Below are 16,506 nucleotides of genomic sequence, written 5' to 3'. Positions count from 1 at the left end.
CCCTAATCCAGCACTCCCTCAGCAGGCGACGGCGATGGAAGACGGGCGGACTGCCAACGAGGTGAGACTGGAGGAGATCCAGGCCTCGCTGGAGCTCTGGCGCCCAGTGTTCACGCACATCCATAATCAAGTGGACGAGCTGCATTCGCAAGTCGGGTGCATTGCTCTCCATCCCTCCTTGGTGACGCCTCTGGATCCAATCATGAAGGACCCCGATAGCCAGCGAACGGGCACTGGGAGGGGGTGGCAATTGCGAACGTTTTAGAGGAGAGTCTTCGACGGCTCATCAGTGATGCGTTGCCCCTCTCCATGTGGCCATCTTTCGACGACATCCACTATAGTTCTTGTGGGAAATTATCCATCTTGCGATGGTGCGGCGCCTTTCGGTCGAAACGAGGAGGTTGTGGCCTTCTTCGGAGATGGATTTGGTTGGATGTGCCATGCCGGGGTCCGTAGTTGCTTGGTGATGGCATTCCCAACTAGTGTCGGTCTTCCTCTCTCCTTAGAGCCTGCATGTTCTTGTTCCCGATGCTTCGTTCACGAAGGAGGACCTCGGCGTCTTTGGCTCCATGCTCCAGTGTTTATCTTCATTGTTCGTAGCGTGTGAGGCTTAGTTTTTTGTTGTCTAGCGTCATTTTATCTCACCGCTTTGTTTTTCATTCTCTTTGCATGTGGGCGTATACTTGTAATCCTGGCCGGTTGATGGCTTTGTTAATCAAAAGTCGGGCTAGTCTCATGCCCTATCTCGGGCTCGGTGGATGTATTTTCTTGATGTATTGGCGGAAGGAGGTTTCAACAACGTGCGTCTATTGCGGACGTAATAAATTGGCGGACGTAATAAATTGGTATACCTGATTGCTTTTTGGCAGAAAAAAAGGGACGTGGGAGAGAGAAATTGACGGAGCCGTGCGATGCCAAAGGAACGGCGCGGAGTAGGGATGGGAGCACGGGAGCGGGCGGGAGCATGCAAGCCTCGTCCGCTGACGTTCACCGGATAAAATTATCATCATTAAGAAAAGACAAGTATTTTCTTTTGGTTTCTGTTTCCTTCATCTTGACAGATATTCTATGTGACACTGCTAAAATAATACCATTATATATGTCCTAACACGTGTTAAAAAACTCTTCTTAGTTTCGAAGGAAAACAATCTTCTTAGTTGGCCGTTTTGATATTAACATAAACACGTGGACAATGGTGGTGGCAGTTCCAGTACATATAGCCAGCTTTGTTGAGAGAGAAACCAAAAGAAAATACTTGTCTTTTCTTAATACTTGATGATAAATTAGATAAGTAAGTACTCCCTTCAAAAAATATATAAGAGCGATTAGATCATTGAGCTATATAGATCGATGAGAGTAATTAAGCAGCTAGCTAGCTACTAGTAGAGGTTGATGGAGGAGACGGCAAGGTAGGAGGCGATGAGCTCGTCGTCCTCCACGGCCAGCGCGCCCTGCATTGCCGGCCACCACTCCGGCGGCATGCTGCTGCTGCTGCTGCTGGCGTCGTTGACCAGAGACATATCCGCCGCCACCGCCGCCGTCGTCGCATCTTCCGGCTGATCTGCTGCTGCGTCGTCGTCGACGTTGCGCGCGAAGCGGCCCTTCACCCTCGGCCGGCTGTCCGCGAGCGTCTTCCGGCAAGCGTACTGAGAATCAAAAGACAACACACAGGGTTGACACGACGATGAGTATACATGCACTTAACGTGGCATGCATTGTACTAGTAGTACTAGCTACCGACCAGACGACGAAACTGCCAAAGATCAACGTACCGTTATCTTCTTCTGGAAGTTGCGTTGGTTGCGCTTGGTGCGGTACTTCTCGATGCGCTCCCGCCGCTCCTCCGCGCTGTACCGCCCCACCGGAGCCGGCCCCGGCCCCGGCAGAGCTTGGAGGTCTCCGGCGCTCATCACACGTTGCATCGACTGGGAGTAGTAGTGATGCTGCTGCTGCTGCTGCTCTTGTAGGAGCAGCAGATCACCGTAGCTGCTGGACGCCATGGAGGGGAGCAAGGGACCATTGCTGCTACCGCTGCCGCTGTTGCTATAACAAGGAGAAGACGATGTGCTCCAGTGATACATTATCAACTGTCTTGGACTCGTGCCTGCGCTGTCGGTCTACTGGCTACTCTTCGTTGGGTGGTGTAACCGGAATGGAGATCAACCACTCTATATATGTGTGCGCCAGTATGTACAGCTAGTGCTATTGCTCTGTACGTCTGGCGTCCTTAAGACGCAAGTCAACTCTGATTTGAAAAGACCTACTACTACCTTGTGCGATGAGACCATTCCAGTGACGATATAAAGTCGTGGCAAACATACACGATTCTATCTTTCCTGGAACAACAATATGTGGGTAGTACACTACTGGAGACATGCAGATACAAGCTACGTCGAAAACAAGCTGGCAAGCATACATGACCTCCCTCATGTTACGCGCAGACCAGCTCAATGCAGGATGCACCATCACCAATACATGCAACTTTACTGACATTGGGAATCTCAATCGATTGTGGATACACGGCACAAGCAGGATAAATAAAAGCTGGCAGTCACGACTCAATATAGCAAGAATGTGGGTTAAGGGCAGCACTGGAGACATGAGCAAGTTGGGGGCCATCTCCTACTCTTCCCACTCAAACCCATAAAACCATATGCCTTTCTTTTCAGCACCTACACATGCACTGTGCTCAACTTGCAAATGACTATACAGCAACAAACAGGCCCTGCCACTTTGCTCCAATAAGCAAAACCGCGATTCCGTGGGGCTAGGCATGCCAAATATTTGGCTGCTTTTAACGTTCCAACATTCCTAATCATTTGTTAATCAGAGCACTGGAAAGCATGGGACGCAAAGGTAAAGGTCTTGCGTGTTTATTTATGTCCAAAACTGCAAAAACTAAGATGCACATGAACCTCTCTCTCACTGGACTGATGACCATTGATCGACACACAATGCAAGTGTGGAAGACAGTCCTTGATTAGACTTTGTTCTGCGCCACTACTATCATTACCTTCGAAAGTGAAGCTCTCGAGACTTCAGTGGAGAAGAATCATAACACTTTTGAAAATTCCAAGCTACAAGATAGACCCCCACAAGGATCTGTGTTGTTTCAAGCATCTAGTTGACACAAGTTTGATGCTACAGATCCAGGACGCTGTTTTCAGTTGGCTATTGGTTGGTAAGATCATTGGAAGTGTCCACAACCAATTGCAAGACTCCGTTCTCCCATAATGGTACACCTTCTGATGAATCCCTACAGTACCCCACTCAAGAGCCTGACAACACGAGCTAGTCAACCTTCAAGTGGCCTTAGCCAACCGACAAGATAAAGTCAAAGCGCACCAGGATATCACATTGCAAGTAGATCCGTTTGCCTTTGGTATGCAGCAAAATGCTTGAATTGTATACTCCCAACAGTTGTTATGATTTTCTTCTAGATACAACCTGCAGAGATGTCAACACAAGAGTTACATTGCATCCAGATGAGTTAAATCATTGACGACATAGTGTGTCGAGTGAGAAAAAAAACAAGAGGATCACAGGGAGGGGGAAAGGAGCCTACACTGAGGCAGTGGCTCTTTGTCAATGAATATAGGATAACAAAAACAAGTGGGACTATTAGGATAAAGCGCAGTTATCATAATTTTTACTTTCTGCTAGCAGGTCAACTGAAAAATAGTCACACCACCTTTGCATGAGTTAAGATGCAATAATTGTTCAGTTTATGTGTACAAAGAACATAAAGAATAGGCAACAGACTAGACAGATAAGTAGTTATTCCAAGTACTCGTATTAAGAGCCGAAAGGTTGTGCCAATGTAAATTTACTCGACACATAAGATATCATAAGATACATCACAACTGATATGTAATATGAAGGTCAGAAGGGACAACCAATATGTTATTTCAAATGTCATATGATTTGGTAGAAACGAAACTAAGTTGACCAAGGCTGATAAGACTTCTCTTTGCAGTGGCATGCCTGATACGGAGAAAAGATTTCTGTTCTGCCCCCACATCGTCCTTTGGGTGCATCTGTGGGGTGAAGCCTTTAATAGCTGTCATGATCTCTAAAACTTTTCCAGTTCAAATCGTTTGAAACTACTACAGTAAATACATGCCTCTGCTTCTTGCCGGTACAGTTGATTTTCAAAGAGAATGAAATACTCCCTCCGTTCACAAATATAAGATGTTTTGTATATTTCAATATGGACTACAATACAGACTGGAATGAGTGAACAAACACTAAAGCATGTCTATATACATTCGATTCAGAAAAAAGTTAGAACATGTTATATTTGTGAATGGAGGTAGTAGTATTTAGTCCGGAAGCTATACTGATAAAATACAAAGCAGGAGCAAACATAAGATATACGTCCACATCCGGGTGAACATTTTCCAAAAGATATTTGAGAATATCTTAACTGAATCATCTTAATATCTTATAACCCCCGGGCCATCACCTGTATTGGCTCGGACCACGTGCCTCTCCTGCTATCCTCGGAGAATGACCGCCCTCCCCCTCCTAGATTCCGTTTCGAAACCTTCTGGCTCCACCAGAACGGTTTCGACGAAGCCGTTCGCGATAGATGGGTGGAGTCGCGGCTCGCACCCCACCGTGGCCTCTCGGTGGTCGATGATTGGCACTTCTACGTCAAGGTCCGCGGCGGCTCATGAAGGGCTGGGGCGCAAACCTCGGCCGCGACTTGCGGGAACGCAAGAAATCCATTCTCGCGTCCATTCAGGCCCTGGATCTCCGGGCAGACTCGGTTGGCCTCGCTCCCAACGAGTGGCTGCTCCAATGACCTTGAGGACCAGCTCTCGGTCATATACACAGACAAGGAAGCCTATTGGCGACTCCGCGGGGCCCAAAAGTGGGTCCTGAAAGGGGACGCAAATACGGCTTACTTCCAGGCCATTGCTAATGGCCGTCGCCCGCGCAACACGATCCCCCTGTTATGGGATGGGGAGGCCCTCATTCAGTGCCTGGCCGACATACGGGCCCACGTGGATGGCTTCTATAAAGCCCTTCTCTCTTCCTCCCCTCGGGGAGGCCTAGCCCTAGCGACGGACTTTTGGAGTGGCCACCAGTGCGTCTCGGCTGCAGAGAATGCGGCCCTCACGGCTCCATTCTCGGAGGAGGAGGTCTGGACCGCCATTGAAGGCATGAATCCGACCTCCGTGCCTGGCCCCGATGGCCTTCCGTTTAAGTTCTTCCAGGCCGGCCTTCTGGAGCGTCATCAAACCAGAAGTGATGGCCCTCTTTGAGGAATTCTATGTGGGCACTATTGACTTGCGTCGCCTAAACTACGGGATCATCACCCTGATCCCCAAGGCCCCCGGAGTATCGGATATTCGGCAATTCCGTCCGATCACGGTGATTAATGTGATCTTCCGCATTTTGGCAAAGGGGTACGCCAATAGGGTGACCTCTTTGGCCAACCTCATTACACATCCGGATCAGTCGGCCTTCATCCAAGGGCGGTTTATCCTTGACGGGGTCCTCGTCTTTCACGAGGTTCTTCACGAGACTCGCGCCAAAAACCTCAAGGCCGTCTTCCTGAAAATCGACTTCCATAAGGCCTACGACACGGTCAGTTGGCCCTTCCTTCGGGAGGTGTTGCTCCGGAAGGGATTTGACGACCGCTGGGTCACCAGGATCATGCAAATGGTCGCCTCCGGACAAACTGCGGTCAACATCAACGGTGAGATAGGCCCACACTCTGTGGGGTTAGACAGGGCGACCCCTTCTCTCCGTTCCTCTTCAACATGGTAGTCGATGCTTTGGCATCTATCCTTGACAAGGCGAGCCGCTGGCCACATTCGCGGAATTGTGCCCCACCTAGTAGGGGGCAATGGGGTCTCCTTGCTTCAGTATGCGGACGACACCTTCATTATAGTGGAGGGGTCTGCGGCTGATATCACGAACCTCAAGTTCCTCCTGCTTTGCTTTCAGCAGCTGTTGGGCCTCAAGATCAACTTCGATAAGAGCAAAGTCATGGTGATGGGTTATTCCCCAACGGAAAGCCAGAGTATTGCCAACCGACTTAACTGTCTATTAGGCTTATTCCCCACTACCTACTTGGGGATCCCCATCAGTGACTCTCGGCTTTCCGTCACAGACCTGAGGCCTTCAGTTCTTAAGCTCCAGCATCACATTGAGCCCTGGCAGGGTAGATGGCTGTCTAAGGCGGCTTGGACAATCCTCATCAACTCATCACTGTCCAGCCTCCTCTTGTTCATCATGAGCTTCTATAGCTTGCCCGAGACACTTCACCATGAGATTGGCTCGGTCCAGGCCCGTTTCTTCTGGGCGGGCGAGGGTGACAAGCAGAAATACCATATGGTCCGTTGGCCCGAGATTTGCAAACCTTGGGACTGAGGCGGACTCGGGATCATGTCCTCCAAGCGCATGAACATTGCCCTCCTGACGCGTTGGCTCTGGCGGATTGCCAATGGCGAGGGCGGTTTTTGGCTCCAGATCATCCAGAACAAGTAAAAACGCGGCCAACCGCTGGCCTTCTGCCAGCGGGCAGGCGGCTCCCAGTTCTGGCAGTCCATCATTCAGTTGCTCTCAGTCCTCCACATTGGGACGTCCATCACTGTTGGATCGGGATCAGCCACCTTATTTTGGTTTGGTAGATGGGCTGGGGAGACTCCCTTTGCGGCGCGCTTTCCGGACTTGTTCGCCATCGCTGTGGACCCTCGGGTCTCCATGGAGGCGGCCCTTATTGACTTAGGGCGCCTCGCGTTCATGCGGCCGTTTGGGCCCCCGGAAATAATAGCGTGGCACGAGCTCTTGGATGCCATCGCGCCCCACGAGCCGGATCTTGAGTTGCCCCACGATCGCCTATCCTGGAGCTTAGAGCCCTCGGGCGCCATCTCCACCAAGTCCTTATACCGGGCCATCGCGCCCACTCCCGGACCTGAGCCACTGGTGGCGATCTGGTCGGTCAGACTCCCTCTGAAGATCAGGATCTTCCTTTGGCAATGGATCCGTGGACGTATCCCATCCAAAGTGGAGGTGTTAAAACGGAATGGCCCGGGCGACGAGATGTGCCCTCTGTGCGGGACGGTCGAAGATTCCAACCACATCTTCTCCTGTGTTTCAGCCCAGTTCCTCTGGAGCCGCCTCCGCAAGGTGGTCGGTGGTGTAATACCAACTTCCCGAACCTCTTCGCCGAGATCCAGGAATCGCCCTTTTCTAGCCGTCACATTAGGTGGCTCGCGATCGGGGTCCTTGTCTGGACGTTGTGGACGGTTCAGAATAAACTTGTGATCCAGCGTGTTCCTCTTCAACATGCGACTGGCGTGGTTTACAAAATGTGTGGCTACTTGTAGCTTTGGCGGCCGCTTAGCCGCTACCAGGACCGAGACACCATCAACATCATCATTGCTGACCTTCGTGCGATGGCTCTTCGCTTGGCGCCGCCGCTTCCTCCGCCACCACCTGAGCCGGATTAGTTTCCTTGTTGCGGCTCGTCTGCTTTGTCTTTTTTCTTTTTGGGGCTTGTTGAGCTGTGCCCTCGGCAGAACCCTTTTGTACAATCTGTCGTGATGCTACTGTGTGCGTGTGTGTGAACCTTGTGGCTGTGGTGGTTTGCTTTATTTATAAAGCGGGGCGAAAGCCTTTTTCGGTAATATCTTATAATTGACTTGCCATATTTCGAGCAACATGGGAGCAGATTTTTCAGTTTCCTAGGGTGTGATGTCGCGTACTCATGTGTAATTTTGCGTGCAGCAACATATGTGGTAGAAAGATGACTTGTCCTCACAATACATTATACATCTCGTTTTAGTGCCAGTACATTTGATTGATCGATTCCAAGGCAACAACGAGAAAAGACTAGCAAGATATCCCTTTTAGAGGCTGCCAACATTATTTTGACTGCGCTGGGCAATTCTAGTAAAGAGTATAGCAAGACCAAACAAATAAGTTAAGGCTACTTCGGGAAGCCAATAAAGCTTAATGTTCACCAAATCGGCACACTGGCCATCAATGGTGATTATGCACAGTGGTTTATTTCAATCTAAAAGAGGAACCTGCACTAACTGAGGCATAACATGCAAACTTTGCAAGACTATGGCAAAGTTTGCGGTTTTTTATCTATGCCTACACTAGAAAATTGCTTCGCTGACTATAGACCGTCAAAACCATACTACAGTTCTATCTTGCAGCAATACTTATATCATTAGTGATGTCACACAGAATTAAGTGACGGCTATTGTATATCATGATAGGTTGACAATGGCTTCAGCATTAGTAATATGCTCCTGAACAGCTGAACTCATAGCTTACACATGATTCATAATTAACATTGATTAGCGTTAGCCAGCACATTTTAGGCAAACAATATGATATAAAGATTTGACCAGGCCTCTTACTTTGCATACTTTCTTCTTGAAAGACACAGGCTTAAGGAAGCCCAAGAAAGGAACATACGAGGGGCCGTGCAACAATAGTTTTTGTCTTCGCTTTTCTGCAAAACCAATAAGACTTTAGATATGTATGGGATAATATACCAATAGTTTATATCTTCATACTAAAAACTAAGTACAATATTTTCAAAAAGGATTCCCACATTTTCAGAAATTACTTATCGTGGCCTTATTTTAAACACATATCAACAGCTTCAATTGCCCTTTGTGTCGTCTCATGAATAGCTTAGATAATAGTGCAAGAATGAGAAGAACTAACAGAAAAGGAAATGTTTGTATCACCAAAAAACAGTATTCTCTATTACGTGCTCAAGAGAGTAAAGTTGCAGTTAGTAAATGTCGATATGTTGCCAATTCAGACAAATTAATGATGAATAGTTCATATCACCTGATCTAGCTGTAGATATATCCACCTTATCTGCAGAATCATAATTTAGCGGCCCCTCGTCTACTTTAGCGACATCTTTCTCTAATGAAGCATTGGGTTTCTTTAAATTCGGTTCTTCCAATTCATTATTTGCCCAAGTTCCATCACTGGACCCCTTATCATAAACAACAGCAGCTGAACTGATCTCTTGACCACTGAGAGTATTTTCCACTGAAATCATTCTTACTGCATTTCTATAAACCGGTTCGACCTTATAACTGTCAGTATTTTCTATGCCTTCATCCACATTTTGCTCTACTTGATGAGCTGGCAGTACAATGTCTTCGCATAAATCAGTACTCAACGGAACTGTAAGATTTAATGGCGACTCATCATCTCGCCCAACAGTTGAGCACCCCAATGATTCCACAGCATGTCTGTGAGTCTTCGAATCAACTGGAACATTATCAGGTTTGTCCAGGCACTTACCCTCGAGGCAAACATCAGAACATGAAACAATTTCATGATCCAGAGGTGCCTGTTCCTCCCTCTTACCAGATGTGCGGATATACCCTTGATTTGCACAAGCATTAGTATGATCTACGATTTCACTAGGTTGGTCAGGATCCTTGTTCTCAAGACTAGTGTCAAAAAGCTCCATGCTCCGGGGAAGAGAAGAACATGGTAACTTAACATCGGAGGATAAAGGACTACTGTCACCTGAAATGAGGTTTACTGTGCACAATTCTGTAGCATCTAATTCCATTGCATCCTCAACAAATTCAACATGCTCCTCAATGCATTTCTGGTCAACAGAAGAGGCAACACAAGCCTGCACACTGCCAGCCATAACAATTTCATTGTTTTCGGGATTAACCATGATGGTGTGAACAGCACCACTGTGAGCTTCGCTTCTGTTAGCCTGTAAGGTTTCCTCTTGAGTTTCAACTGGAATTTCACTATCATCAGTAGACTGCTCTAACCGGTCGGCAAAGAGAGACACATCAGCATCATGACGTTTTTGACACAATACTTTGGCGGGAAAATTCGTGGGTAAAACAGGTAGTTCATCTTTGTTGGGAGAAGGTTCTAGATTTGTCTCCAAAGTTTGTGGATCACCTTTAAAAGATATAGGATCCAAACCAATCCAGTCACCAACCTTATACTTTGTTGAATTTAGTTGCTCATTTGGTAACAGTCTATCGATTCTAATTGTCTCTTTGTAGAAATGTTTCTTCCTCGTAGCCTTGGAAATAAGCAACCTGATAATGAACAGATGACATAATATTGCATTATGATTCATGGTGAAATGGGTGCCTTCCTAAATAGAAACTTGTGCACAAAGTAAAATGACACAACAGCTGGTAGGTTGCAAACGCAGACGCAGAGCTAAAGCTAAATAAACTACTTGCTCCGTTCCTAAATATAAGACCTTTTAGAGATTTTAATATGGACTACATACGGAGCAAAATAAGTGAATCTACACTCTAAAATATGTCTATATACATCCGTATGTAGTCCATATTGAAATATCTAAAAGGGATTATATTTAGAAAAAGGAGGGAGTAGAAGTTGTTTTCCCACCAAAACCCCACAATCACCCTCTTGATAGGATACAAAGGAGTTCTTGGAAACATAGAAAGAAAATGGGCAGAAATAAATAGGAGGAGAAAAAAAGAAGACTTCTAAAGTCTAGACTAACTCATAATCCGTCAAATAAAGGATGCCAATGTTCATGAGATAGTTAACTGGTAACTGCTCGGCCGCTGGCGCGTAGAGGATTAGTACGGGAATCAACCAGTAAGACGGCCAGAAAATCAGTTAATCGACTACTCGGTGACCCGCCGAGCAGGGATTAATCGGTCAGTCAACTGATTTATCGGCCGATATTTTTGAACAATAAATAATGCTAAGATAAAAACATGCATTCATAGTAGTGCGAGAAACTAGCCACATCAGCAAATCATTACATGGTTCAAGCCATGTGGAATAAGATGTCTGAACCTCTCCAGGTAATAGATATATGACTCACCTGCAGTTTACGGACATAGCAGCTTTGGCTCGCTCCATAGAAAGACCAAGCAAATATGCACATAAGTTTATGACATCATAGGGGCCTCTAATTTCATTAGCATTATGAGCAGCACTTGAAATGATGAGATTCTTTCCTTTAGTCCAGTCCACCAACAGCTGCAAACAGAAGAAAAATACTGTATATTAGCAAACGAAACAAGTGAGCTGAGCTGAGGGCATGTTTAGTGCAAGGGGGTTGAGATACAAAATTCTAAGCTAGGGTGCAGAAGTCTCTGCAAACCAGTGGTGTTGAGCATAGTGAAGGTGAGAAGAATTTGTTAGACAAAAAGAAACACAAGCAATAAGTGCGTATGTTGCAAAAGGTTGCGGAGCATGGTGGTTCACTAAACACGATTATTAAATGATGTTTCAATTCAATGTGAAGGAACAATGGAAGCAGAGCAAGATAAGTAACCTTGGCTTCGGCCAGGACTTGTCTCCTTGAATTGACATCATCGATGAGGGGAGAGTATGCAATCTCAAAGTGTATCCCCCTCTGCAATCAGATGGAGATATAGTTAGTTGAGCACACACATCGACGTTGAACATTGATTCGGTTAGAGTGGTGAAGGAGATTGATTACCTGTAGTGCAAGCTTGATCATTGGGAGCTTGAGACGGAATGGCAGTTTGTGAGAGAAGTCGATGGAGATAACATCAATCTCTGTGGCAGACTGGCAGAGGTGGTCGAGCGCGGCCTGGGTGAGAGGGCGCGCCGCGACGATGTCGTATGTGCGGAGGAGGCGGGCGGCGGAGGGGGCAAGCGCGGACGCGGCGGCGGCAGCGGAGTCGAGGGAGAGGGTGATGCGCGTGTACTGGCGGAAGGGCTCGGAGGTAGGGGATCCATTGCGGGAACGGTGGAGGGAGGCGGAGGGGGGGAGCGGGAGGGAAGACAAGGCGGGGAAGGGAGCGGTGTGGCAGCGGTCGGCGTCGGCGAGTAGGCCGCGGTGCGGGTGGTCGAGGGCGACGGCAGCGTAGCCTAGCTCGAGGGCTCGTGCGGCGGCGAGAAGGCGGGAGTTGGAGTTGGGGGAAGGGAGGAGGCTGAGGTCGAAGAAGAGGAGCGCCATGGATTCGCGCCGCCAACTCCGTCTGTCCGTCCGTCCGGGGAAGAAAGAGCAGAGGCCAGAAGTGCCGGTTTCACATGTAAAAATGCAGGCCCATGTTTAATTTACTTCATAAAGCCCATCTCAGTTCCACTTCAGGCCAGCCATAAAGCCCACCTCATTCGATCCCCTCCTCTGGAAATAGGTTTTCGCTCCGCTTTATAAATAAAACAACGGTCCATACAATCCAAATTCAACAGCACTCGACAAACTACAGCTGGGGCCACAGCACAATCAAACCCAAGAAAGCATAAAAGAAATAGAAAAAAGGCCACCTAGTGGCGGCCGCGAAGCGGCACTACGCGGATGATAGACGACGCGCCGAAGCCAGGAGCGCATCCATCATCAAGCCAAGATGGTCGTGATCACGCTGCCTCGAGAGCGGGTGCCAGTGCTGCAGGAAAGCAAGGAATTTGAAGAAGGAGCCAGACGCCTTCCTTGGAAAAACCTTCTCTATCACCATCTTATTCGTAGTCGTCCAAAGAGTCCATGCCATCGCCGCAAAAATAAGCCAAAATAGGCGGCGGTGACGTAACGGCTGTAAAGCTCTCTATTGGAGAAACTCCGCGAGATTTAGGGCCTCCCATTCAGGCCCCAACGCCTCGCGGACGTACGTCCAAAGTACCCTCATCGCGGTACATGAGAAGAGGATATGTGTCTCGGTCTCAGGTACCGCACAGAGAGGGCATAAACCATCGCCAGGTCTGTGTCGCTTAAGTACCTCTGTCCCCGAGGGGAGGCGATCCCGTAGTAATTGCCAAACAAAAATCTTAATCTTTAAAGGGACATGGGCTTTCCATAATGGGGACAACCAAGAAGTGGCCTGTGACGGGCAAATGGCACGGTATGCCGTGCTCACAGAAAACTCCGCCGTCGGCGCGAGCCCCCAGGATACCGTGTCCGGATAGTCCGAGAGCATGAGCGGGAGAGCAGCCCGCAACCTAGTCCAGACGCTATTCTCTGCTTGTCCAAAGGTGCAACGAAACCCGATGTTCCACTATTCAGCTTGGAAAGTCGTAGCCACTAGGACAGACGGATCCGCACATATCGAGAATAGACCAGGGAAGGAAACGCGTAGGGGTTCCGCATCCAGCCAGGGATCCAACCAGAATTGGATCCCTTTCCCGTTCCCTAAGGAGAAGGAGATCCCTAGGAGGATGTCCTCCTTGATCCTTTGGATGGCTCGCCAGAATTGTCAGCCTTCCGTCCGGTTGCATGCTAAGAGCGGGTCTCCCTTCAGGTATTTCGCTTGAATGAGCTGTAGCCATAATCCTCCCTCGTCGTGTAAGATGCGCCAAACCCATCTTAACATGAGCGCCATGTTCATACGACGGGGGGCAACGATGCCCAGTCCACCACGCTCCTTGGGCATGCAAATATCCGCCCATTTAACCATGTGGTACTTTTGATGGCCATTGGCTGCCAGCCAAAAGAACCTTGCGAGATCCCTATCGAAGGCACTATGAACGCCCTCCGGAAGGATATACATCCCCATCATGAACATGGGGAGGCTCGCAAGGTTGGAGCTAATAAGGATCGGTTTGCTCCCTTTGGAGGTAAACCGTCCTTGCCAGGGTTCAGCCCGGCCTGCCACTCGATCCACTAGAGGATCAAACATAGTAGATAAGATCTTGGAGTCAGCCAACGGCATCCCCAAATAGGTCATGGGGAAAGAGGATAGTCTACAGTTTAGATTATCCGCGATCCTTTGTTGCTCCTCAGCGGGATATCCCAAAATGATGACCTCGCTCTTGTCAAAGTTAATCTTGAGTCCTGACATCGCCTCAAAGCAGAGGAGTAGGAACTTAAGATTAACCATGTCAAGTGTGGATCCCTCCACCATAATCATGGTGTCATCGGCGTATTGGAGATGGGTGACCCCTCCTCCCGGAATGAGGTGACCAACAACACCCGAGAGGTGGCCGACCTTCCTAGCTTTGTCCAGGTTGCCTGCCAGAGCGTCCACGGCGATATTGAAGAGAAGGGGGGGATATCGGATCCCCTTGCTTCACTCCCGCAGAGGACGAGAAGAATGGCTCCACATCGCCGTTAATGTTAATCGCAGTCTTACCAGACCATACCAACTGCATAATCTAGTTGCACCATCTGTCCTCGAAGCCTCTCGCTGCATAACTAGCCGCAGGAAGTCCTAGTCTAGCCGATCATAGGCTTTATGGAAGTCCAGCTTGAGAAAGACACCCTTCTGGCAACGCGATCGCACCTCGTGCACAATCTCGTGAAGGGACAAAATCCCATCATGGATTCGTCTCCCTTTCAAGAAAGCTGTCTGAAGAGGGTGATTCATCCTCTCAGCACCTGGCGCGAGTCTAATCGTGCAAACTTTAGAGAAGATGTGCTCCAGAACATTGATAACTGTGATAGGTCTGAATTGGCGAATGTCCGTTGCCCCAACTACTTTGGGGATCAGGGTGATAACACCAAAATTATTCGCGCCATGTCAAATGTTCCGATGTAGAATTCATGGAACATTCGGATGATCAGAGGTTTTAGGACATTCCAGAACTTCTGGAAGAAGGCAACCGGAAGGCCGTCCGACCCCGGTGCCGACCCCGCCTTCATCGAGGCGATCGCCCTCCCCACCTCTTCCAGCGAGAACGGGATAGTTAGCTCCGCGTTCTCATTGTCAGATACTCTGTCCACTAGGGGCCAGAAATCATCCGCCAACGAAACCCCACCCCGGGGTTCCGCCGAGAAAAGCCCCTTAAAAAGGAGTAAATATGGGCCCTAATCTCATCCGGGTGCTCCAGAAGGGTGTCCCCTTCCCAGAGGCACGGGATGGAGCACTTCCTACACCATCCATTAGCGATTGCCTGGAAGTAAGCGGTATTAGAATCGCCTTGAAGGAGCCACTTTTGCCCGCCCCCACAGCGTTGCCAAGCCAACTCCTCCCCCTTGAAGATCTCCATTGGGGAGGCTTCACGGGAGTACCGCCGCAGCCAATCTTCGTCCGACGGACTGACTGAATCAGCAGTCGTGTCAAGGGCCTTAATCTGGTCCAAAAGAGCCCCTTTGTGGGCCCTCAGGGCAGCTCCAAGGTTGGCGCCCCAGCCCCTCATAAACTGGCGAGTGGTTTTAGAGCAGTGGTGCCAAATGTCAGTGGCACAGAATACTCTAGGTGGGCTATGTGATGCCTGCACCCACCGATCCTGAACCATCTCGACGAACCCCGGCTGCAGAAGCCAAGAAGGTTCGAAGTGGAAACATCTAGACCTCGGTGGAGACCCTTCCCCTGACGCAAACAACAGGGGGACGTGGTCGGAACCAATCCGAGTGACCGCCCGCGGTGAACACAGTGGGAACATAACCTCCCACTGTACTGACACGAGGACCCGATCCAGCACACTCCGGATAGGGTCCACCTGATTATTGGTCCATGTGAACCTAGCCCCTACCCGGGCTATCTCACGTAGGGACATCTCTATTATAGCATCATTGAACATGCGCATACGCCGCCGATCGATGTTATGCGAGCTTTTGTCTGCTTCCTGTCTGATAAGGTTGAAATCACCCGCCACCACTACTGGGGTCGTGCAACATTCAACCTTATCCTGAAGCTTGCTAGGAACGCCGTCGACCGCCCATGATCAGCCGGGCCATAGACAATGATCACCTCCCAACTAAGGTTCACACGTCGGTCGGTGATGGACATGCTAAGGAAAAATTCCCCGCGGTCCATATCCTCAACTGAAAAGAAATCCTCCCTGACCCCCAGGAGAATTCCTCCAGACAACCCAGACGCCGGCAACCATTGCCATGCAAACGGGTGGCGAGAAAGCCCTTGTAACTCCTGAAGGAGAAGTCCTGACGAATCGTCTCCTAAAGACCTACTATGTCAATATCTTCCTGCCGGATGTAGTCAACAAGTTGGCGTCGATGGCCCAGGTTGCCGAAGCCCCTAATGTTCCAACATAGGAGCTTCATATGGGAACACCACCAGAGTCACTAGGCCCCTCAAATGGGGCCGAGCTAGCCCTCCCGCCCAAGGTGGGAGTGGACGATTGCTTCGACGGGCGGCCGCGACGCCCCCTCTTAATGGGTGCATCGCCAGCCATGTATGTGCTAACGCCTTGGACTACCATCGTCTGTTCAGAGGGATGGAGTCACGTAGGCGGCCTTCCCCGCAGGGCCCTCCCTACTGGATGGCCACTTGAGGTGACAGCCGAGAAGACGGCCGGCACAAGCTTGATCTAGCTCCGGGCTCTCTATGCCCAGAGCCAGATAGGGCCGAGTCATCCATAGCCCGTTACTTAGCGCGGGCCCGGGCCTCAGCCAGTGCACCATCGGGCCGCTCTTTGGCACAAATGGCCGAGATCTGCTCAAGTCGGGGACCCTTCTCACCCCAAAACACAATATCGCAATTCGAAGCCACGTCACCAAGGTGTGCCAACGGCACCGAGTCGAGAACCACAAAACGAGAACCGGAATAGGAAGGTACCGAGGGACCAGAGGGCGGGGGAGGAGTCGTACCTGGAGTGAGGTCGCGTGCCGCCGCACGCATGGCC

The 16,506-nt window shown here is 49.5% G+C and overlaps 2 protein-coding genes across 2 annotated transcripts; both read right to left on the bottom strand.

Moving 5' to 3' along the window:
* Positions 1-1,128: 1,128 nt before the first annotated feature.
* LOC123091730 (two-component response regulator-like APRR1) lies at positions 1,129-2,732 on the bottom strand. Its single transcript, XM_044513341.1, has 2 exons — positions 1,773-2,732; positions 1,129-1,646 (listed from the first exon to the last, which is right to left on the bottom strand). The coding sequence occupies exons 1-2, from the start codon at positions 2,079-2,081 to the stop codon at positions 1,380-1,382; spliced, it is 576 nt and encodes a 191-aa protein (XP_044369276.1). The 5' UTR covers positions 2,082-2,732; the 3' UTR covers positions 1,129-1,379.
* Positions 2,733-2,958: 226 nt separating this feature from the next.
* Positions 2,959-12,010, bottom strand: LOC123091729 (uncharacterized). Its single transcript, XM_044513340.1, has 6 exons — positions 11,465-12,010; positions 11,297-11,377; positions 10,841-10,998; positions 8,830-10,070; positions 8,388-8,482; positions 2,959-3,447 (listed from the first exon to the last, which is right to left on the bottom strand). The coding sequence occupies exons 1-6, from the start codon at positions 11,945-11,947 to the stop codon at positions 3,424-3,426; spliced, it is 2,082 nt and encodes a 693-aa protein (XP_044369275.1). The 5' UTR covers positions 11,948-12,010; the 3' UTR covers positions 2,959-3,423.
* Positions 12,011-16,506: the final 4,496 nt, after the last annotated feature.

The sequence above is a fragment of the Triticum aestivum genome, chromosome 4B (genome assembly GCF_018294505.1).
Source record: "Triticum aestivum cultivar Chinese Spring chromosome 4B, IWGSC CS RefSeq v2.1, whole genome shotgun sequence".
Classification (NCBI taxonomy): Eukaryota; Viridiplantae; Streptophyta; class Magnoliopsida; order Poales; family Poaceae; genus Triticum; species Triticum aestivum.
This window is presented reverse-complemented; position numbering and strand designations above follow the sequence as displayed.

What these genes read in the sequence shown, in the direction of transcription:
- LOC123091730 (XM_044513341.1), bottom strand. Translation starts at nt 2,081, where the DNA reads ATGTATCACTGGAGCACATCGTCTTCTCCTTGTTATAGCAACAGCGGC. An exon ending in ACTTCCAGAAGAAGATAACG is followed by an intron (nt 1,647 to 1,772) that starts GTACGTTGATCT and finishes TTTGATTCTCAG; the next exon opens with TACGCTTGCCGGAAGACGCT.
- LOC123091729 (XM_044513340.1), bottom strand. Translation starts at nt 11,947, where the DNA reads ATGGCGCTCCTCTTCTTCGACCTCAGCCTCCTCCCTTCCCCCAACTCC. An exon ending in GCTATGTCCGTAAACTGCAG is followed by an intron (nt 10,071 to 10,840) that starts GTGAGTCATATA and finishes GTTCATTATCAG; the next exon opens with GTTGCTTATTTCCAAGGCTA. An exon ending in TATATCTACAGCTAGATCAG is followed by an intron (nt 8,483 to 8,829) that starts GTGATATGAACT and finishes TTGGTTTTGCAG; the next exon opens with AAAAGCGAAGACAAAAACTA.